The 25,357-nt window shown below is 38.3% G+C and overlaps 1 protein-coding gene across 1 annotated transcript in view; it reads right to left on the bottom strand.

The window, feature by feature from the left end:
• The window catches only part of ATOH8 (atonal bHLH transcription factor 8), a 109,453-nt gene that overhangs the window by 69,721 nt on the left and 14,375 nt on the right, over positions 1 to 25,357 (bottom strand). The window contains exon 2 of the mRNA XM_044062328.1: positions 23,589 to 23,780. Within this exon, the coding sequence (XP_043918263.1) occupies positions 23,589 to 23,780 (192 nt within the window). The remainder of the gene's footprint in view (positions 1 to 23,588; positions 23,781 to 25,357) is intronic.

The following is a 25,357-nucleotide window of genomic DNA, read 5'->3' as shown; positions in this document are numbered from 1 at the left end:
CCCATGTAGGAAATGGCAAAAGGGAAGTTGATGACAATGATGCTGCTGATGATGCTGATGATGAAGATGACAAGTAACTGTTCTTCAACAGTTATATTAAAATGAAAGGAAGGCCTAAAATATTACATATTCTTGATATATAAAGAAGCTATTTATAAAGCTGAAAAAAAAAATGTGTCCAGTTGGACTTTCCCAGCAAACAAATGTAAAATAAAATAAGTAAATAATAATAGTAATAACAATAGATTTTGAAATGTAATACAGTTTGACCTCAGGACTGACTAACGAATGCAGCTGGAGAAGTTTTATAATAGCAGTAAATGTTTATCTTAATTTCATTGGTTTGTTTTCAATAGTTTTATTGGTCCTTGAATTTCATTTTTATCTGCTGCTTTTTACATACAAAACAGACCATAATGGTTTAACAACTTTTTCTCCTTTAAAAATGTTAGCCAAGGCATCACAGCATTATTTTGTCTGGTGGAATGAAGTACTGAACCTATTTTAGTCATTTTGTTGCTTTTCTTTGCTGACGTTGTATTGTGCCATTACTTTCATCATTGCTGCATGACTGCTGACCATCCAGCCCCTGCCAATACCATGCCTACTCATTTTCTAGTAACAACATGAGAGTCAGTGGCAGTGGAACTGTAACTCAGGCAGCAGCGAAGAAGTATTTTGTTTTCTGGTTCTAAACACTCCGCTGACTGTTGACATGCATGATTCTTAACATGAGGGTCTTCTCCACCTTCTCTGCGAGTATGAGTGTTTCAACACAGCCTGCATTAAGGCTACCTCATGGATGTGGCTTGGCAGAGTCAAACGCATATCCCTGGGCTGTATAATGCATGTCACGCACTGCTCGTATCAGTAGATTGTAGCACTGCAGCAGAACATGTATCCCTGGGCCATATAATGCATGTTACGCACTGCTCATATCAGTAGATCTTAACACTGCAGCAGAACATGTCTCCATGGGCCATATAATGCATATAATGCATGTTACTCACATCTCATATCAGTAGATCTTAGCACTGTAGCAGGACACGTATCCCTGGGCCATATAATGCATGTCATGCACTGGTCATATCAGTAGATTTTAGAACTGCAGCAGAACACATATCCCTGGGCCATATAATGCATGTCACACATTGCTCGTATCAGTAGATCTTAGCACTGCAGCAAAACACGTAACCCTGGGCCATATAATGCATGTCATGCATGTCTCATATCAGTAGATCTTAGCGCTGCAGAAGAACATGTATCCCTGGACCATATAATGCATGTCACGCACTGCTCATATCAGTAGATTGCAGCATTGCACTAAAACTACCATCATCTACTCTAAGTAATAAAAACAGCAAGGGAGTTTAAGAAAAAAATGATTTCTGCTTTATTAGCTGCTGTAATTCTTTTGACCATGTAGACCATAACAAACTGTGAGAAGGTATTGGAGAAACTCTGTCACCTTAATTGCCCCCTGAGGAATCTGTACGGAAAACAAGAAGCATCTGTTAGAGCCAGAGAAGAAAAACAACTGACTGGTTCAAAACTAGGAAAGGAGTGCAAAACGACTGTATAGTGTGACTCTACGTTTTAATTTACATGCTGAATACACCATGCAAAATGTTGGGTTAGACAAATCAGACACTGCAATCAAGACTATTGGGAGAACTATTACAACCTCCCTAGAGCCACTAGAGTCAAGGATGAGGGCAAAATGGTACATACTGCCTAACTTGACCTGGCAAAGGCATTTGACACAATACCTCATTCAGGTCTTATAAACAAACTCACAAATTTAGGCATAAATCCCTGTGCTACTTGATGGACAGTCAAATGACTTGGGTGGAGGAATCAGTTTCTCACACTCTCTGTGCTGGAACCTCTCCTGTCCAGAATATACTTCTCTGATGTCAAGGCAAATGTAGGGGGCCTCTGGCTGACTAAATTTACTGAGGACTGAAAGATTGGTGCAATCATTGAATCCTCCAGAGACACAGATATCCTCCAGAAGAGTTTGACACAGATAGCTAACCAGTGCCAGAACCATGGCCTAAAACTCAGTGCACAAAATACATAATTATACCCTTTGGGAAGACAACCACTTCTGCAAATTACAACATTGATAACACTCCACTAAAAACAGACTCGGTGGTAAGGTACTTGGGAACTTAGGTTGACAGTAACCTGATCTTTGTTCAGCATGTCTCCATGTTTATGAGAAAATCCTCCTACATGGTGCAACTTGTAAGTAAGAGCATGGCATCCAGATCTAAGGAGATAATAGTCCCACTATGCTCAGTCCCCATAAGACCAATAATCAAGTACAATGCACTCTTCAACATGTACCTGACCAGGCATATGCAACATTTGGAGTGGCCAAAGATGTTCCTCAGTAAAAGAATGTTATTGTTGTGTCTTTCGGCTTTTCCCGGTTAGGGGTCGCCACAGCAGAACTCCGGTCCGCTAATGATTGGCAGTTGATTTTTATGTGCTGAGTTGCCGGCCCTAACACACAACCTTCAACGAAGGTACGCCCATTCACGCATGTCTCCACGCCGAAGATGCTCTAGCCGAGAGTCGAACTGGTCAGCGTCTTACTGTGAGGTGACAACGCTACCGCAGCACCACCACCGCGGATCCTCACTAAAAGAATACAGGGTGTAAATAACATGTCCAGTGAGGACCACCTCAAATCCCTGTCCCTTATTTGGTCTCATACAAACTAACGAGGGGTAATCTATGCCTAGCTTACAAGGCATTCTCTGATCTAGCCCTGATGGGTCTGCTACACATTTGCAAAACAAAAAGCAGTATATGTCTCAAAGATTATCCCTTCTGTGGAATAGATTCCCCATTTATGTGAAACAGAGTTCTTCACTAAGCCTGTTTATAAGCAGTTTGGATCAATGGATGAGAAATTGCAAATTCATCCTTGGCTTGTTGCCTATGGCCCTTATGAACAGGGGTAGTTTGTAGATGCCCTAAGGCACAGGCATATACCAAAGCTGTTTTAGCCCATGGGCATTGATAACTGGGAAAATTTTGTGTGACTTGCTAGGCTTAAAAAGGCTCTATGGCCATTCATCTAGTAAACTTCTATGATCCTATGACCATTAGATATGCCACTGATGCCACTCTGACAGATGAAAATGAGGTGGAGCTCAAGAGCATGTTGGTGAAAATGAAAGAAGAAAGTGCAAAGGCTGGTTTGCTGCTCATCATAAAAAAAATAATTTGTGTCTTTGCAAACAGATAGGGAACAGATGCAGTAGTAACAGGCTTTATTGTCCTGGGTTCAAAGGTCTCTGTAGATGGTGGCTGCATCCATGAAAAAACAAAAATATTGCTTCTTTGAAGGAAAGCTACGACAAATGTTGATAAAATTTTAAAGAGCACATGTATCATACTTTCAACAAAGGTCCAAACACTTAGAACTATGTTTATCCTAGAAACAACATATGGCAGGGAGAATTGGACTGCAAATAAGGCTGTGCACTGCAAAATTGGTGATTTTAACCTGAGATATTGGATTAAACTCAGTCAATGCCCAAGGAAATAAATTTGCAATGTTCATTCGAAGCACTAAAAGTAAAACTAAAATACTATGGAATATACTGTGAAAACATGAAAATGTGATTCATTACAGAATTCAGTGATACTTGGTAATGACTGAAGGCAAAAGAAGAAGGGATGGCAAATCTCTAATGGACTGACATTACTTGTAATAAGGAATACGAACTTGTAAGAACTTAAAGCAGTAGTTGACAGAAAGAGGTAATGTATGAAAGTCTATGAAGTTACAAAGAGTTAGACTCAACTAAATGACTCAAAAACAAAAACAAAAACAGCAACCCTTTGTAAATATATTGAAGATATGCATACAGAGATCCCAATGCACTGCAATACAGCAATGCAATAAAGCCCATCATTACATGAAATGCCACACAGTAGATATTTGTGAACTAGAAGCATGGTCTCTGTGTTTTAATACTTTAGGCAGTATCTTACAGTATAGCGCCATTAAAGCCAGCAAAACATTTATTGTGCATGTGGTGTTACACAGTACAATTACCACATGGTATCACTTTTCTGTAACATTTAAAGAATGTAAAAATCACTTTCATACAGAGGTATACAGCCTCATAGACAACATTTCTTTGATTATGTTTACATTTGTTCTGAAAATAAAGTGTAGCTATACTTGAAAGTGAGTATTTGGTGGAAATCTTGCGTTTGGCTATTTCTGTCACTTTAACCTTAATTTAGCTGTACCTACAAATGTCCACTTTTCTTATTTAAAAAATCACTACACAACTCCTAGATACTTAACCATACATACATTTGAAATTTTCTAGTAAATTTCTCCATAAAATATCATGTAAATCAACTGATAACTAATAGTGACATCACTATAAGTAAATGTATGCACATCAATCTTCATGTAACATGTTGAATTGTATAACTGTCTGGAGCTGGGGCAATAGTAGTTACCAGCATTTTAGTAGTGACTTAAATGGAAAATGGAATTGATTTGTACTTTTGATATAATTTTAGCTCAATGCATACACGTTAGAATCATATAATGCATTTCTCACTCTAAAGTGAAGCCATATGCTTACCACTAGATAAACGGAATATAAATGCAATGAATGTCACAACAAGTCTGCATTTGGTACCTCTACATAAGATCCAGTATCTCAGTCATGAAAATGGCTGAACCGTTTTGTCCTCATCAGTAACATTTTTGGTGTTGTTATCTTTCTGTGTCAGTAACAGTTTAACGGAGACATGTATATGGTTTTGCTTCAGATATAATGCTAGTTCAATATAGATGTGACCAGGACATGACTTATATTGTCAACCTAAAAAGTAGAGGTATACCTATCAGAAATGGAAACTGAATAAAGTGCAGCTTGTCAGATTGTAACAGTGAAATGATTACGTAAGACAACATTTGATGCCTACAAACAGGTAACAGAATCTAAATCAAATATTAACAGCAGGGACCCTTTCTTCAACTCACACATAAATGCTAATCATTCTGTGGAAAACTTTTAGGTTCATAGGTTCATAGAAAAGCTCACCAGCTTAAATGTAAACCCATATGTCACAAGATGGGTTGCATACTGGCACAAGGACAGAACCCGCAGGGTTAGAGTTGCTGGTGCCATGTCAGACTCCAAGCCAGTCACAAGCGGTGTCCCACAGGGCTCAGTCCTGGGCCCCCTCTTGTTCGGCATCTACTTTTCAGAAGTGCAGGCAAACATAGGAGGATTGTGGCTGACAAAGTTTGCAGATGACTGCAAACTGGGCGCCATAGTTGAAAATCCGTCAGGCACAGATATCCTTCAGAGAGGTCTCATAGAAATGGATAACTGGTGCCAGAGCCATGGCCTTAAGCTAAACGCAAAAAATTTATAGTCATACCCTTTGGTAAAAACAAGGTAACCCCAAGTTACCACATAGGTGGCAATCCATTAAGCACAGAAGAGGTTATCAGGGACCTGGGGACCCAAGTTGACAGTGACCTTTCTTTTGACACTCACATTGCCAAAGTGGTTAGGAGGACCTTCTACATTGCCCACCTGATTATGAAGGGATTCACATCCAGATCAAGGGAGGTCACTGTTCCCCTGTACTCTTCACTTATCAGACCAATGATTGAGTACAATGCCCCATTCGGAATGTATCTTACCCGACACCTGCAGAAATTGGAAAGACCCCAAAAGTTCCTCACCAAAAGGATAAAGGGGCTCAAAAATATGCCATATGCTGTCCATATGCTGTCCGACTGAAGAAACTCCAGCTCTATTCAGTTGCATACCGTCTGCTCAGAGGTGACCTGTGCCTGACATACAAGGCCATGTCCAACCCGGAATTAATGGACATGCTCCACCTCAAAAAATCCAAATCCACCAGAGCCACAAGAGCAAGAGACGTAAACCTCAACACGGATATAAATAGGACGTGCTGGAGGGACAGATTCATCACCCAGAGACTCCCTATGCTGTGGAACAGAATCCCGGTCCATGTGAGACAGAGCACCTCGCTGGCTCTGTTCAAGAGGAATCTTGACCAGTGGATGGGAGATCGTAGGTTTACCCCGGGGATCATCTCTGTATCACTGCTGGACAGAGGCACGGCAAACTAATGGGTATAGTATTCTTCAACCTAAGGGGTGGTGAAAGTCACACAACTCTGGCTAGGCTTATAAATGCCCTAGGGCAGATAGCCTAGTATGAACCTATGAACCTATGAACCTATAAAATCTAAGCCCTTGGATAAATACTGCCATTCTGCTATTGGGACTTACATGCAGTTCACCAACAAAATTGGCAGGGCAAAGGATTTTTGATGTTTCAGCTTTCCAATGACAGAAAAAGTGACTATTCTGATTAAATATTTATGACTCATTTTGTGTTTATGATATGATACAGATTCAATTCAGACATGTCTTGGGTATATGGTACATTCCTGACCATCAGTGCAGGGGATATTCTTATCCCTTACAGAAACTCTGTGGCCCAACATAGTTAGAGCAGACAGTTTACAACACTGTATGTTCCAGTATAGTCTTGGACACTGCAATAGTCAGAGCATATGTAGTGGTTTTCTTCTGAAATCAGCCTCTGATAGGTTGCTGTATGCTGTTTAATGACCAACCAGGCTATTCACAGTGCCGTATGGTTGTTTACAGTATAATTGGCAACCTCTGATTAGTGAGATAGGTTTTAGTCAAGCCAAGTGAGAAGGATGGGGACGGCTCAACTGTCCTAAGTGAAAAGGGTAGTACTATCTGCTGTACAACTCACTCATCAGAAGCTCACTGACACATCAAGCAGCATTTAGGACTGTGAATGTGCATATCCCATCAAGTACAGTACATCATGAGACACTGAACATACCATTGTATTTTGCATTCAGTTTTTATTATCTGTTATGCTAGGGTACTGTGTTTAATAACCCAAATCTGTGAAAGCCTTTCCTGCTTGTTCTTTTGTTTTTCACTGGTTAGAGTACTAGTACAGTATGAAACAAGCTGTTGCAAAGTAATGCAGATATATCCAGCTATCAACGTTGCATATTAGCAAGGTATTTTGCAGCTAATTTCATATCATGACCACAAACAAAGTATCTTCTAATGGGTAGTCTATGGTTTGTAGATCACTGTATCTCTCATTTTGTCCTACAAGGCTTTCTATCCCTTCTTGTTGTAGATATGTCATCAATGCCCATGTTGTGGCTGCCTGATTTTGGCATAACACCTTCAGCTATGCACATCAAACACACACACACACACACACACACACACACACACACACACACACACACACACACACACACACACGCACACACACACACACACACACACACACACACACACACACACACACACACACACACACACACACACAAACACACCAGTTATTTACACCTTGTATAGCACTCCAGATTTTGACAGTGTTCCACTTTAGGACTATCTACAACGAGGCACATTTTGTATCTCTCTTTCTTTCAGGGTAGTTGAATAAAATGTGTGACGTTTAATGGCTCTGTGCCTCACAACAGTGTTTGTACCCATGTCCTGTATGATGATCAGATGTGCAATGGATGTTGTTTCCTTTACAGATCTGCTACAAGTGACAATGACCTCCTTAAGTAAGAGCATGAAGCACAGAATCAGACTTTCATTCAATACAATACAAAGGCATGGGAAACATAAAGTCTGTTCAGTGTTTTCTTTCTCTATAACAGACAGTGCCACAGTACTAAAAAATGTCATATTAAGATTCCCTCATGCATATTCTTTCACATTTTGAAGCTAGTGTTTTATTCATTTAATTATTTACTTCATTTTTCTTTACTTTTCATTTGATGACTAGATAAGTAAACTGATCCTAAAGGACTCTCTTCAGCCATGACCTAGGCTAGAAGCCAGAACAATGCATAGCATATGTACAAGTACATCCGTAGTACAACCAAAAAAATGTATTTGTGAGCCTCACACAAAGAGGATGCACATGTATCGTGAGAAACAAGAGCACAAAAAGAGAAAACAGTGAATCTTTCCAGTTATGAAAACAAAGCCATTAAGGTGGGTCAAAACAAAGTTTGCATTGAAAAAGAGGTAAGGTTCAAGGACTAATGTTTGCTGTAATATAACTGGTGCAGAAGCTAAGTGGGACTGGCGTATGCATTTAGGAGGCATGGACAAGGATGGACAGTGAGATAGAAGGTAGCCTTACCAAGGGGAGGCAGATAGGACAGAGAGTATCTGTAAAGCATTTACATGTAATAGTTAGAATGAAATAACTGATCACCAACATTTTTCAGGAGGACAGGTAAGGAAAGCTTTACTGTCAGAAGATGAAGTATTCCTAGCAGCAGGATTAACTTTGTTGGGAGGGTGGCCTAATGGTTAAGGTGTTTGCCTTACAAACACAAGGTGTAGCATTTGAGTCTCACAAGGGATAATTGGCTAGGCTTAAAATGGCAGGCAAGGGCAGTTAGCTTAGTACTAACCTATGAACTTCAAAAAGGCAAAGTGTGTAGTATTTGATCTGAAAAAAGAGGTCTTACTTATATGGAAACAAATCTGATGAATTCATGGGTAATACTGCATGGCACTTGATAGTGTGTTGGCCAGAGGTGGGCAGACATTTTAATATAGGTTTGTAAATTATTATAGAAAATAACAGAGCTGTTCTTTCCATGGCTGAAAGACTGACAGAGTTTAGTAAAGTGCAAGGTTGATTGAACTCTAGAACTGGGTTCCACTCTGAAGTGCTTAGTGACAAGATGTCAAGGAACCACATTCTGAAATACAAGGATGAAAAAGCTAATTTTAAGTATTTTTGGATGGGTGCAAGCCCCATCCCACATCTCTCATATGGAGAGCAAGCCTCAGCTCCCCCAAACTTGTATATACTAACTCCATAGACACACAAACATAAAGAAGCCAGGAATCTCTCAAGAGGAGTAACAGAAAGTGCACTTGCACTGATTTCCTATGGAACCTGTCACCAGCACTTTTTCATTTTTGTGTCTTCTGACTTGAGGATTTGATGCTTGGGGAATTTAAACTTGATGATTTGTAGAACAGCTCTAAAAATGGCAATGGTGATGATTCAGGTTTTATGTGGGTTTTTGCCTCAAGGAAAAAGCCTGAATGAACCAATCATGGGTAAGCCTGCGTTACTCACACCAAGCTATGAGTTACTGACAATTATACAATGACCCCCCCATTAATATTCCAAAACGTGCACGCTGATTGGTCAGTGTGCCCGTTGTAAATCAGACTTATACCAATGGAAAAAGGTGCGGTCGCCCGGACTTTTTACATTAGTATAAGTCTTTTTTTTTTTTTTTTTTTTTTTTATTACAGCAACAGAGAACGCTAGATCTCCGTTGCTTTTTAGAAAGTATCTCGCTATGTTAAAGGAGTTTAACATAGCAAGATAGCTTAAAAAAAGCAACAGAGATCTTCCTTTCTCTGTTACTTTTTTTAAAGCTGTCTCGCTATATTAAACGGGTTTAACATAGCGAGACAGCTTTAAAAAAGGCAACGGAAAAAGGAAGATCTCTGTTGCTTTTTTTAAAGCTGTTTTGCTATGTTAAACTCCTTTAACATAGCGAGACACTTTCTAAAAGGCAACATAGATCTTGCTTTCTCCATTGCTTCCACACACAGCTCTGATGTACTGCGTAAGCATACGCATGTGCAGTACATCAGAACTACCGCAGAATACCAGACAGCTGCGGAAGGGCAGCATGGAGGCATTATACAATGCCATTATTTAAGAAAAGTAAGGTTTTTTTTTTTCTTAAATAATGTCATTGTATAATAGCAATTACCCACTTTTGGGTGTGGGTAATGCTGGATTTACCCACAGTTGTCTTTGTTTGGCCACTCGGGCTTTGCCCTCGTGTCCAAACCACACCAACCGTGGGTAAATCCAGCATTACCCACACCCAGGCATGGGTTATTGCTTAATTAAACAATGGCATTACTTAAAAATGCATTTGTTATGTTTCTAAAATAAAGTTACTGTATAAAGGAACTTCTTTTCTGTTCCATATCTTCTCTTGTCTGGGACACAACTTAATGGTAAAGTGCAAAAACATTACTCATACATGTGTGAACACTTACTCAGAAAATTGATTGAATGCAGTGTCTGTTACTTTTTTAAGGAATTCATGAGTGTACATGCCACTAGTTCTTTATGTCACGATGCACGTATATCCTTGGCATCTTTTTTCATCTGTTTTTACTGTCTGTATTGTTGTCCTCAGAAGAGTAGTGCTGTGGTATATACAAGGTAGGATTTTCTTTTTGTGCAAGTTACTGCTTGAGTTTACGTGTTTATGTTCTTCAGCTTTCTTCCTTTTTTTGTAGCTATAGTCTTAACAGTTTCTGTGCCTTCACTTTTGTTTTGCCACTAAACATTTTCCAGTGGGTAATCCTCAATTTATCAAGGCAACTGACGGCTCTGTCCGATTAATGTGCATGTTTCTGAAAACTAACCTTGTTTCATTGTGTAACTACTTTTGCTACACATAATTAACAATCTATTTACAGCATTTGTTGGGAAATGTTTCTCTTACAGTTTCTTCTTTGTTAACATTGCTTACCTTCTAATATTTTTACTGCCTGCAGATTCTTGATTTTCAAAAATATGTTTTTGTCAAAAATGAACAAATAAATAATCAGTGTGTATTTACTGACTATGAATAAATGAATGAATGAATGAATGAATGAATGAATGAATGAATATTCTTATGCTCTAATCTAGGAATTTTTCATTCCACTGCCTAAGTTTCATATGTAACATATGCTGCTGTAGGTAGTAGTTAAGAAGTACAGGACATTTGACAAGGAAAAAGACGACTGGGGAAACTACCAAAAAACGAAAATAAATTTCTCTTTGAAATATTACTGGGCCAAATCATGACTACTTCTCAGATATACTGACATATTTTTAAGAAAATGGCATAAATACAAATCACACTTTTCCCCTAATGTAGGCATCTTGTTAAAAGAGGTTACAGCTTCAGAAGCAAATAGCAAATTGCTGATTTAAGAATCATATTGTAAATTATACCTCTCAACCTCTTAGAGCAAGAAATCTGGACAAAGCCATAAATAATGGGGGGACAAAAGACGAAAAAGAGGGATAATTTTTAAATATTGCTCTTACAACTTAGAAAATTGATAGAATAACAATTTTTGATTTAGCATGAATTTTCTGAAGAGTATGAAGACTGAATTTTAAATGTCTGCCATTATTTTCTGACTTCATTCTTCAATGATTTTTGCTAGTGATTTGCCAGAAAACCACAATTTTATGAGAAGTGGGCCAAAAATATGAGGCAAAAATCTGGACATTCTGTGAAAATCTGTTCAGTTGAGACCTATGTTGCAAATATCAGCTGATGCCATATCTTATCCTGTGTCTATCCTCATTAACAGATCCATATCTGAATCTAAAGTACCTAACCTCTGGAAAATATCTCATATTATTCCACTCCACAAAGGTGGAAACTCCCTTGAGCTCACCAACCACCGGCCAATTGCAATTTTATCACCCCTATCAAAAATACTTGAAAGAGAAGTACATACACAACTAATACAATACCTTCTAGAAAATAACCTAATATCAGCATCACAACATGGATTTCGTCCCTCCCATAGTACCACAACAGCCCTACTATCCTATACCAACATAATCAACACCCACAGAAACAACAGACTTTTTGTATCCTCTGTTTTCTTAGACGTATCTAAGGCCTTTGACATGGTCAACCACAGTATGCTTCTCAAAACCCTATCTACTCTCAACCTAAACTCCCTCACTATATCATGGTTCAGCAGCTATTTATCAAGTCAACAGCAAGCAGTTCTATGGCATGACCAACTGTCCTCCCTTCTACCTGTATCTATTGGAGTCCTTCAAGGCTCCATTTTTGGTCCCTTACTATTCTCCATATCTACAAATCAGATAGCTGCTTCCTCTCCTTCTGCCTCTATAGTGCAATATGCTGATGACACTACTGTCATTTCTGCTACCCCTACCTTAAGCAAGCTACAAACAATAACACAACACAGCTTCACTGTGGCTGAAGCATGGTTTTCTACCATAAAACTTTTACTCAATCCCAAAAAAAAACAAAACTAATTCTCTTCAGCCCAGGTATATCCCCTGCACTCAATGACTTCATCATTAACTCCAAGGACAATACCTCAATCACCCCAACAGCACACACTAAACTCCTAGGAGCAGTAATCGATAACAAACTCAAATTTGATATATACATAGCCCAAACAATCAAAAAAGTTCACAAAAAGCTAGGTCTCTTGTATAGGAATAAGCAATTCATGACCAAGTATACCAAAGCCACCATTGCCAGAACCCACCTATTATCCACCCTACTGTATGCCTCACCAATCCTGACTAATCTTTGCCACAGTGAACAAAGCAAAATGTCATCTTGCTACAACAAGATTGCCAAATTTGCCACAGGTGCCTCTAATGGAGCCCACCACTGTCTTTCCCTCAAACAGCTCAACTGGCTTGAGCTGCCTCAATTACTTCTTACCACTCAACTCTCCAAAACCCACAAGCTATATTACCTCCCAAATAAAATCCCCATTTTACAAGACCTACAAGATCTACTTATTCATCTCTGAAGACAGTTAAACATTTTGCCTACATACAAGTAGTATGCTTCTGGAATACAATAATTGTATCTATACATATATCTGTGAAGAAATGTAAAATATGTTCTTGTATAATATTGTATGCATTTAGGAGAAAGTGTTGTAATTCATAAAATTATTTGTTAGATTGTTTTTTAAGTGGAGCTTTTCTCCCCGGGCCTACGCTGAAAATGGACCTGTGTCCAGTCGGACTTTCCCAGTCAACAAATGTAAAATAAAATAAAATAAATAAAATAAAATAAATCAGTACAAGAAAGTACAGACATTCAGTGCTTGCTGTGATCGAAGTACAGTAATATGTTTCTTTAATGTTTCACACTTGTCTGGACCGTACCTCTCTCTCTACTCTCCCTAATTCTGCAGAACATCCTTATTTTTATACTGTCTCTTCTAAAAATGTTGATTTTCTGGTAAATCACTGAGGACTACAGTCATTCAGTAATTCCAGACTTTATAGTTTCATAGTTTTATTCTTCAGAAAATGCATGCTGATGCAAACTTGCTTTATTAACTGTCTCCATGATTTAAAGTAGACTTTGTGCCATTGTAACCACCATTACTTTTGACTTTATCGAAAATTCGTGGACAAAGAAGCTGAGAAGAATGATCCTTTGCTTAGATAAGGAAGAACAGAAGGATTATCAGAAATCCAGTTTGTATTTTCAATTCAGGGTCATTAATAGTACTGAAGTACCAGAACATATTCAAACACTGATTGCTCCTATCAATCATTCTTCTGTAACATTCACCCCAGTAGTTTTAGGTTAGTTAGTAAACTACTTGCAAGTCTCATTCCTTTCGTTTAATTTAACCTTCATGATCAAAATCCTACAATTGCACAATTTTAAACATGCAGTAATTTTACCCCTAGCAAAAGTCTCCACCCTGTCCTCAGCTAATAACTTCCAACCTATTTTTCAACCTTTGGCCTGTCATCAAAATCCTTGATATTATTTATGACCAGATTCTTGAGTAAATTTCAAAATACAACATTCTCAAAGAAAGGCAGCATGGCTCCGACCCAGTTATAGTACTAACACAGCCACCTACTCGGTCACAGACAACATTTTCTTCAATATGGAGCAAGGCAAAATAACTGCATTCTTCCTTTATTTCACGAAGGCCTTCACTACTGTTGATCACTCCCTACAAGTTCACAAATTCAGAGAAACAAATTTCTCCTATGAGATCTTGCAATAGTTTGAAAGTGATCTCTGTGAAAGTACCTTTACCCTCCTATGATCAGTTTAAAAGTGATCTCTGCGAATGTACTTCACCCTCCTAGGACCGGTTTAAAAGTGATCTCTGTGAATGTACCTTCACCCTCCTAGGACTGGTTTAAAAGTGATCTCTGCGAATGTACCTTCGCTCTCCTAGAACTAGTTTAAAAGTGATCTCTGCGAATGTACCTTCACCCTCCTAGGACCGGTTTAAAAGTGATCTCTGCGAATGTACCTTCACCCTCCTAGGACTGGTTTAAAAGTGATCTCTATGAATGTACCTTCACCCTCCTAGGACCGGTTTAAAAGTGATCTCTGCGAATGTACCTTCGCCCTCCTAGAACTAGTTTAAAAGTGATCTCTGCGAATGTACCTTCACCCTCCTAGGACTAGTTTAAAAGTGATCTCTGCGAATGTACCTTCACCCTCCTAGGACTGGTTTAAAAGTGATCTCTGCGAATGTACCTTCACCCTCCTAGGACCGGTTTAAAAGTGATCTCTGCGAATGTACCTTCACCCTCCTAGAACTAGTTTAAAAGTGATCTTTGCGAATGTACCTTCACCCTCCTAGGACCGGTTTGAAAGTGATCTCTGCGAATGTACCTTCACCCTCCTAGGACCGGTTTAAAAGTGATCTCTGTGAATGTACCTTCACCCTCCTAGAACTAGTTTAAAAGTGATCTCTGCGAATGTACCTTCATCTCCTAGGATCTGATAATACCTGCACCTCTGGGACTGTTTTAATTGTATTCTCAAGGGTCTGTGACTGATACTTACATCTTCTCTCATTTCATAACTTATCTTCATTGGAACTTTTCACATACCAACTGTATTCTGCATGCAGATGATATTGCCCTCACAAAAGACAGTAAAAATGACATTAGTCTGTGAAAGGAACTTCATAGCACCTTCACTGCTATTTGGAACTCCGTTCATAACAACAATTCACCTTCAGCATTTAGAAAAGATAAGTAATGCTATCTGGCACTCACCAAAAACTACCACATGTAATGGGGAATGGAGGCCTTTCAGAGCCAGGGACAACTGGAAGGGATACCAAGGGAGGGTGCCCCTCTCACCAGATCTCGTTCTAGTAGTCATGGAAGAACTAGCACACTAGCTTAGAACAGTTTTGAATATGTTTTTCTCCCAGGAAGGAGTGACCAATTTTTTTTTCTGTTTGCTGACAACTGAGTATTAATGAGCTCTAGCCTTCCTAAAGTGTTTGATAGTGTTCTATAAATATTCCATTTTTTTTCAGTAGGGTCACAGAAATGGAATGTACCATTTTTAAATTGGCTATGATTTATTGTGGCACGCAGGTTCCATAATTATGTTATGGAGGCATCTCGTTTATAGACGTATCTAAGTATTTAGACCTCAAAATAGGGGTAACCCTTGGTGTCACAACAGATAAGAATAGTAATAGATAAAGTAAATATTCTGTTACCAAAGGTGAACACTTTTTTCTGCTACTTCTGGCAAAATCAAAGTAGTCCAGTTTATGATATTACCACACGTGCCCTATTTGATATGGAATTTACCAGCTTCAATTACAAACCAGGGAATAGCTCATGTGCAAGTATTAATTAAAGATGCTATTCTGGGAGGGGATCGGAGAAAAATGCCAGCCTCAGTAGCCAATATACTCAGACTATATGGGGGTGGGACTCTCCCCCATACACCAAGATATAACATAGCCTTTCACATTTCCCATCTTATTACATTGACCAGATTGTATAGTGAAGTCTTTGGAAATGAAGAGAGGATAAGGGTTGAAGACTCCCCATGTAACTACCTAAAGAGTGATTTGGCAGGTTTATAGAAGCAGCTTACAGGTTAGTGGTCAAGCCTGTGGTAGAGGACCTACAGACTGCATCTACCATCATCCCATGGTAATGGATTCAGTAAGTAAAGTAGTAAGCATTCAATACATCCAGAAAGGGTTGAAAAAATAGCCACAAAGTTTTCTAAATGAGGATGGGCCAGATGTAAGAGTTTTATGGAACTCAAGAATGAGTTTAATTTACAAGAACAGGATTGGTTTACTTATAAACAAGTACAACACATGCAATATAATCATGTCATAAATAGTTTTTTTATTCAACTCCATACTATTTTTCTAGTTTGAAGAAAGTAACACTCTATTTTTGTATAATGCTGAACAAAACAATATGTTTATCTGTAACAATGATTTTCGCTGTGTATATATGTTTCAAAAAGTTTATTGTCTTAATAAGTTTGTAACTATTCTTAAAGTTGTAAGTGGAGCTTTTCTCCCCAGGCCTCTGCTGAAAATGGACATGTATCCAGTTGGACTATCCCGGTCAACAAATGTAAAATAAATAAAAATAAATTTATAACAACTTTAAGTTCCTTTTATACAGTGGCTGCACCAAATAAAGCTACTCTGTTTACCTATATAATGTGACTGTTGCTTTACATTTTCATTTTCACATATTCATCCTTATCCTACACACATAAGTAAATCAGTTCATTTGCAAGCAGATATATAATCCATCAGTATTCCAGTGGAGAACCCCAGATCCATTGTCACCAAAATGTCTCCTGTCATTTCTCTGAGTGCATGTTTTCATAAGACCCTAAAGTTATAATTTACAACAAAATAACTAAATGTTACTTAAGTGATTGTCATACTCCACTTATACATCTATGTGCATTTCAAAAGGTAAATGGTGGTTTTACTTTTGACTAACATTTCTTCTTTGGCAGTGGACAGCCATACCTGTAAAGTTCTCATATGGGGCAGTGACTTGCATTTCCCTTGATAGTAATGTAACCAAGTTAAGTGATGCTGTGAAAGGTCTCAATGTCTGTGTGTGTGCAAGCATGCACTTGTGTGTGTTTGTTTCTGAGTGTGTGTGTGTGTGTGTGTGTGTGTGTGTGTGTGTGTGTGTGTGTGTGTGTGTGTGTGGTGGTGGTAGTGGTGGGGTTGTTCTCAGCACAGAGAAAACAATTCCTAGAGGCAGAACTTTTAAGAATCTTGAAACTAGGGCTCCACAGCAATAACAAGGGATAATGGATTTTCATTTATAAGTACAGCATTGACCGTCAAGAAGATTCTGTGTTACACACATTGCCATTACAATGCAGCTCAACAACTTACATTAGTTAATGTAGGGTCCATAAGAAGCTGACTGTGGTTACAAACAAAACTTTATATGTGGAGTTTTTTAATAGCATACAATGTTAGAGTGATTACTGTTGAATTTCTTCATTTTGCACTTAAAGAAAGTTATGTTTTTTTAAAAACTGCATTCAGATTTGTGGTTCATATGTAAATACTAGGCATGATGTCTAACATACCATCAAGGAGCTTAGACCAAGTCACTAAATGCCCTAAAGCACAAGTGACTTGCTTAAGGTCATACAGTCAGCAAAAGAAGGTGGGATGATTCAAACCATGGATCCTTAGCACACTGCACTTCATTAACAAACCATGGCTTTAGTAATCTGCACTAATTGTCAAACCTTACATTAACTCCTTTTGAAATCTATTTGAAGATAGTGTTGGCTACAACTGAAGACTTCCTGCATGAATTTCTAACAATTGCTGTTTGTGTTATCCTTTGAAGATAAATTCATTAACTTTGTGTTTGATCTGTATGTGGTGTTTTGCATTCTTTACTTGTTGTACTGGTGGGGTTCCAAATCTGAACAGAGTATGTGCTGCTTTGGATGCAAAACTCTGTTTTGGTACACTTTGTTTACATATATTTTGCATCTGTCATCTAGAGCGACAAGCATTTAAAAAAATAAACACTTTTATTGAATTATCACTTGTGACATAGGCAAACTTACATTTATATAAAAGTAATGAAATCCTATTAACAAGTTCATATTTACAAACATTATGCATCATGTATATTGTTCTGTGCAATATAATAAAATCTACATTACATAAACAGCTCAATCCCTGCCTTCTCTTAAACTTCATTCCTCTTCCAAAACATTTTTCTGCATGTATTGTCCCGACAATTTCCATTTTTCTATATAATTTACTCCAACCCAATTCTAAAGATCCCACTTCCTGTTCTTTTATTTCTGTTACAATGTTTACTACTTTAATCATGGTTGGTTTAGACTTTAATTCAAGCATTAATATAAATGAAAACAAACCATACTGACATATTTTCAGTGGAAAACATTATACATCACGTAATATTCTACACAGTCATTGTCAGTCAAACACAGGGACCAAAAAAAAAAAAAAAAGGTCTTCCTGCTAAGTGAAGACCAAAAAAAAGAAGGCCTTTCATGCGGAACTACCTGATGTGGAATTAAACAAAAGTAGCTCCACTTTGCGATTTTTGATTGGCTCATATACTGCTATATGAGTTAAGCAAAAATCACATAGCAGAGCCTCTTCTTTTCAATGTGGAACAGCCTGCTGTTTCGCATTGAACAGAAGTGGCCTTGTTTTGAGATTTATGATTGGCCCATATGCCAGTATACGAGCCAATCAAAAATCACAAAGCAGAGGCTGTTTCAACAGAATTTTAACAGGCAGTGCGGGACTCTGGATTAGGCTGCTGATCTCGGGACAGTCCTGCTCAAATAGGGATGTCTGGCAACCCTGGAAACATTACATAGCTCATTCAATTTCTGCCTTCCCTTAAACCTCATTCCTCCTCCAAAACAATATTCTGCATGCATTGTTCACACAATTCCCATTTTCTTTATGTAATTTGTTCTTACCTTTTTCTAATGATCCCACTTCCAGTTCTTTTATCTGTCAGGGCAGATGCACATGCTAATCAGTAGTTCATGGTGCAACCAGATAAATCATTTTAATTTAGTACAGCAGACAAAAATGTTAGCATTTGAATTTTACTGCGCTTTTTCTGCACCATATTTGTGTAATACAAATGGGTTACCCCACACACACATATGCACAGACACACACACACACACACACACACACACACATATATATATATATATATATATATATATATATATATATATATATACACACACACACACACACACACACACACACACAGATATATGTACGCACACACAGACACACACAGACACACACACACATATATATATATATATATATATATATATATATATATATATAGGAATCCATGTCAGATCCATGAAAACCCACACTACTGATGACCGGATCACCGAGAAGAGATCGCCGACACCACACATCCCCGACAAACGTAAGTATATGTATTACGGAACGGAAACTATTCCCGTTTCCATAATACAGTTAAAAAATAAGCAGAAACATGTATAGTAGGGGGCAAGCCCCCCTGCACCCCCCACCCCCCCTACTTAAATATACCAACTCCAACATCGCACTACATTGCGGAAAAGGGAATACATTCCATTCCGCATTACTCACCATTGTCGGGGATATGTGGTGTCGGTGATCTCACCTCAGTGATCTGGTCATTGGTAATGTGAGTTTTCGTGGATCTGACATGGACCCATATATATATATATATATATATATATATATATATATATATATATGGGTCTACTGCTTTTCATTGAATACCACGTATTCAAAAAAGAGCAGTAGACCGCATTGCAGTGCACTTATTCGAAAGTGCACTTTCGCGAACTCAGCTTCAACAAACGGATCGCACCACAGTGAAGGACAGCAGGAAAACATTCTATGTCCTCCACTGTGGTGCAGTAGTCATGGACCTTAGGGTTAGTGCACGGGACATGGTAAGGGGATAGCCCTACTAGCTATCCCCTTGCCATGACCCGCACCCTAACCCTAAGGTCCGTAACTACTGCACTAAAGTCAGTAGTAGCCCGTTCGCTGAAGCGGGTTTCGCGAAAGTGCATTTTCGATTAAGTGCACTTTCGTGTAACCCAGGGTCTACTGTGTGAGTTTGAGGAAGTGTATTTTCGAACTTAGACAGTAGACCCATATATATATATATATATATATATATATATATATATATATATATACTAGATATTGATATAAATATATATAGATATATAAAAGTATATACATATGGGTCTATTGTGGATGACTGAACTGCCCTAATGTTGAATGTAAAACAAAGATAAAATAAGTGCAAGCATGTACAATAGCAGGAAAAAGACAACAATTTTGAGAGAGGAAAACTATTTTCTCTCCCAATATTCAAATTAATCCCCCCATCCAGTAACACTAGCCTCAAATTTGTCTAAATAGTGACAGTATAATGGGAAGGTTTTACTGACATTAAGGTGTAGGGTAGGGTTGGAGGAAGGGGCAGTATTAGGGTTAGCACCGAATACTAAAAAGGGCAAGGGGGCTCCGCCTCTCTGCACCACCTTAGTAATGGGTGCTAACCCTAACCCTAGTGCTCCCCCTTCCCTCAATCCTAACCTTATACCTTAAGATCATTAAAACTTCCTGTAGCACTGTCACTACACAAGAGAGACTCAGACACACACAAATAACACAATATCTATCCCCCAACCTAACACTTACCCTAAAATACACAAACTCGCACACAAACACACAGCACCCATCCTTCCATCCTTCAGTCATCCTCGACCCTAACCCTAATTCACACACACACACACACACACACACACACACACACACACACACACACACACACACAGACAACATCTTATCACCCCAACCCCAGTTACCTGCATTATTCCATACCATCGACATATCTACCATTTGGCCATCCGTACCGTCGACATTAAAGTACACGGATGCATTTGTCAAACAAACATATGTTCAGTCAAATGCAGCGGAACCATATGCACACACACACACACACACACACACACACACACACACACACACACACACACATTTCTGAAGAAGTTCTTATACAATAAAGAACGAAAGCGCACTCAAATATCTGTTCTGGAGTTTATTTCTCTTCATTCAATTGAAACACTTGCTTCAATATATTTTTATTATTTTTGCTGTTGTATTAGTTTCGTGTACTGCATTAGACAGAGCAGAAGTGCTGTGTTTTATATATATATATATATATATATATATATATATATATGTGTGTGTGTGTATACATGTGTTTGTGTGTGTGTACATCAATGTGCATTGCTGAACTTTATCTAGAGGTCAGTGTTTTGCAGACCTTGTTTTTTTTTTCATTCACAGAACCTGCCTCCTAGAATTTCCAGCTCAATCAGCTTGCACTGAGTTGCAAGCTTTGGATCAACAATTCTCGAGTCCTGGCTGCTCACAGACTACAGTCCACAGACCTGAGTGTCTCAGCTGAGAACTCATTTTGCTGTCAGGTCACAAGGGCTGTAGCTCATACTGCAACTCATCTTGGAGTAAATGCAATATCTGTGAGGAGGGAGTCGGACTTCAGGGATTTAGGCATAGGGTTAGAGGGCAGTTTTTAGGATTAGGTTTAGCCAGTGATCAGAAGGAGAATTTAGGTTTAGGGAGCAGGAGGGGAATTTAGGATTAGGAAGTGACAGCAATCAGGAAAATTAAGCTTAGAGAACTGGGAAAGATTAGGGTTAGTGAGCAAGTGAGGAATTTAAAGTTAGGAAGTGACTCGGAAATTTAGATTTAGGGAGTAATAAGGAAATTTGGGTTTAGAAAATGAATGAGGAATTTAGATTTAGGGAGATGGAAGGGAATTTAAGGTTAGGATATACCAGTGGATTTAGGTTTAGGGAGTAGGAGGAGGAATTTATGTTTAGTAAGCAGTCGGGACATTTAGGGTTAGGGAGTGATCTGTGAGTTTAAGATTACAGTGCAACTGTGGAATTTAGTGTTAGGGAGAGAACAGGGAATTTAGATTTAGGAAGAAGAAAATTTAGGGTAGAGAGTGAAAGGGAGTTTTATGGTTAGGGATAATGTGCACTGTTTTGGGATAATGTGCAATGTTTAAGGTTAGTGGTAGGGACAGGGTGGGAGAGTTGGGGCGCTCATAGGACTATACAGCTTACTGGAATCAATTCACTTGTTCAGAACTGAAAACACCTGCTGTAGTTAAACTCAAGTTTTTTTTTCCTGAATTCTCACTCACACACACACACACACACACACACACACTGGATTTACCCCCCCCCCCCCCGGACAAAAAAATAAATTGATAAAGTTAATGTTTTTAAACCATTACAAAAAGAAAGTAACTATTTTGATTTAAGGTACAATTGTTTATGCCTCACAGATAAGCAAAATTGCCATATGGCTCACCTAGTTCACTTAAAAACAAGATGGTACAATAAAAATATTTTATTTATTTATTTTTATTTTACATTTGGTTACCAGGAAAGTCTGGAACCACAAGGAAGGCAAGGAGCAAGCAACACAAGGAGCAGAGAACCAGAATTTATTGAAAACCTTAGCGCTTTTGTCAGATTATATCCTCAGACTTCTTCAGAGGTATTAAAAAAACGGGAAAGTCTGACTGGACACAAGTCCTTTTTCAGCGGAAGCTGGGGAGAAAAGTTCCACATTTATGAAATGGTACATATTACAATAAAATGACGGTAAACCTTATGATGAGGGATACAAATAAATTATACATATATGCTAATACATACAATTTACAATTAAGGAAAAATGCATCATGATACAAAATGTGTGATAAATATAGGACAATTCATACTTATTCGCAACATTTTAATTTGCAAATGTTTTCATATAATAAGATAATTATACTACAGATTACTTTGTTTTTATATTATGCTTATAATCATATGTTACTTTAAACAATCATAAAGACTTAATTCTATGTACATCTTGCTTGTATATGTGAGGCTATTTTGCTAGAAAGCTTAAAATACATTAAATATTTAATAAAACATACTATAAAGTCACATAACATGTGACTTGCAAACACTTACTTTTTACTGTAATGTAGATGTGAAAATTAGAAGAATACAGTCTTATATTTTGTCTTACGCAGTCAACATCACTACCATCAACTGTACTGGGCATTGTTTGTCTTTTCGGCTTTTCCCAGTTAGGGGTTGCCACAGTGGAACTCCGGTCCGCTAATGATTGGCAGTCAATTTTTATGGTGCCGAGTTGCCAGCCCGACGCCCAACCTTCAGCGAAGGCACACCCATTCACACATGTCTTTCGGAGGCCACTTGACCATGGGGAGGACATGCAGACTCCACACACAAGGCACTCCAGCAGAGAATTGAACAGGAGAACCTCTTACTGTAAGGCAACAACGCTACCGCTGTACCACCGCGGACCATCCTATCAACTGTACTGGGCATTACCATGCTTTTATAACAAATGTGAGTATGTTTTTGCAGGATACATCTCAGATATCTTTAAGAGACACTTGCTCTCATAATTATGAAGAACTGCAATTTTAATCTGGTGAGCAATATCAGATTGTAAGATTTTTCATTTACAGAAAAAGAAACTGATGATGCATCTGAATCAACCTAATAGCATTAACTGCAATCCGATAATGATTCCAAAATAATCTTGTCTACAAAGTACAGACTGAGTCCAGGGCTACATTTACATGTAGGAATCCTAACAGTGGCATAACCCTTTTAGAAAATGAAAAATGCTAGATGAAGCCATGGACACAGAGACAAGGACAAACCACACTTTTTAGACTGTGCTCAAGACAGAAACATTCTGATGTATAGAGTAGCCAAACTATTTGGTTTACAGACAGACTGACCTTTCTTTTCTTTGATCTGCCTTCTGCTTGCAGTGTCCTAGTGCACTGTTCCACACACTCGGAGAAGCTCATGTTGCTGTGCTCTGCGCTGTAATCCAGATCTGCTAGCCTGGCAAGGGATAGGATGTAGTTACAGGCTATCCGCAGAATGGCTAGTTTAGATAACTTTTGGCCATAAGAGTAGCAAGGGACCTACAACAAAACATGTACAGATGTTTAGGAACAGACATTCAAATTCTAGGTGTGGCTTATTAATGCTCCAAACTAACTCATTAAAATATGGAAGGATATGGGTGCAAAAATAAGAAACATTCACTCTTAGTGTTTGCCTAGTCAAAACAAAATACAGAAAAGAAACTTTCAAATGGGAGGTCGTGTGTATGGCGTAATAATCCAATATTCAACAGCCAACAATGATTTAACAAATCACAAGTGTGTAACTTGAATACAAAGGAATAAAATATTACAGAAGCTGATTAAAACAGGACTATATAAACCTCTAGAGAAGACATTCAGAAGAGAAACAGTAACATGCATTTGGAGAAAAGTGCCAAAATGTATTAGCTTAACACAGAGTTCTGTTGCTGCAGTATTTCCATGCAACACTGCCCTCTACTGGAAAAGCTATGAACCATCAACATAAAAAGGATTACTTCAGCACAGTGCATTAGTATCTTCTGATCCACACAAATTTACAAGTTAAGCTTGTGTTGAGGTAAAATGCTATTACTGAAAAAAGTTTGCTTGTATTTAAGCCCAACAAATAAATTAAATTACATAATGAGGTATGAGTACCTTTGATTCCCAGTCTAGCCAACAGAAGCATGGGACTTGAATCTGGTTTGTGGCTATATTCCAGGCACCTCTTTATTACTGTAGAAAATCTGAAATAGACATGATGATTGGATCTTTTTCAGTTAAGAATCACACTGCTGCAGTCCTTTCAACTAACATCAGTTGAAAATGAAGCAGTAAAGCCGTTACAGCTTGCTCTCCCTGTCCTGCCAAACATGCTACTGTTTTATATCTCAATAAACACATCTCACATTCTCCTACCGACCACAGAGTACCACCAAGTGAAGCCATCCCTTCTTAATGTTTAAAATGACTTGAATGTTCAAATCCCTGAATGAATGGATGCTGCTCAGTCCCGAGCTCAAATTTTTAATTGCAAACAAACAGAATAAACAAATAAATAAAATAAAAAGCTGATAACAGGAGTGCCCAGTCCATTTACCTGAAATACTCAGTGTCGAAAATCTAAAACAAAGCAAACCGTTATTTTTTCACATGCAACAGGAAATGGACCACGATCATCTTTTCAGCCTCCACTGGCCATTCCTGTATGGATCTAATTGGACATATTCCTTACCCATACTCATTAGCTAGGATTGTAGAACTAGCATTTCCAACTTTCTTCATTCTTTGACCATGAAAGAAAGCAAATGGAAAGCCTAGGTTTTGACTGTGAGTAAAATTGAAATTTTCATCACACAAAACTAGCCATTACAACATGAAGATCCATCAGGTAACTGCACTGAAGGTTTCAATGCTTTGGTGCAGTCTGCTCCTAACTTAACAACTTTAGTGAGTGCCTAATCAACCGGTATACTTTATCTGAAGTCAAATAATATCAGTTTTCATTAAAAATGCGATGTCATCTCACCAAACCTCACCTCATATGTTCAGGCTCAGGGCCCATTTCTCCAGTTTCATCTCTTGCCAACAGCAGTACAACCTATTAGTGTTCTCTCCTTGAAACAGAAATA

This window comes from Protopterus annectens, chromosome 2.part1 (assembly GCF_019279795.1).
Source record: "Protopterus annectens isolate FY-2018-M chromosome 2.part1, PAN1.0, whole genome shotgun sequence".
Lineage (NCBI taxonomy): Eukaryota > Metazoa > Chordata > Ceratodontiformes > Protopteridae > Protopterus > Protopterus annectens.
Note: the sequence above shows the minus strand (reverse complement) of the source record. Positions and strands in the feature narration are given on the sequence as shown.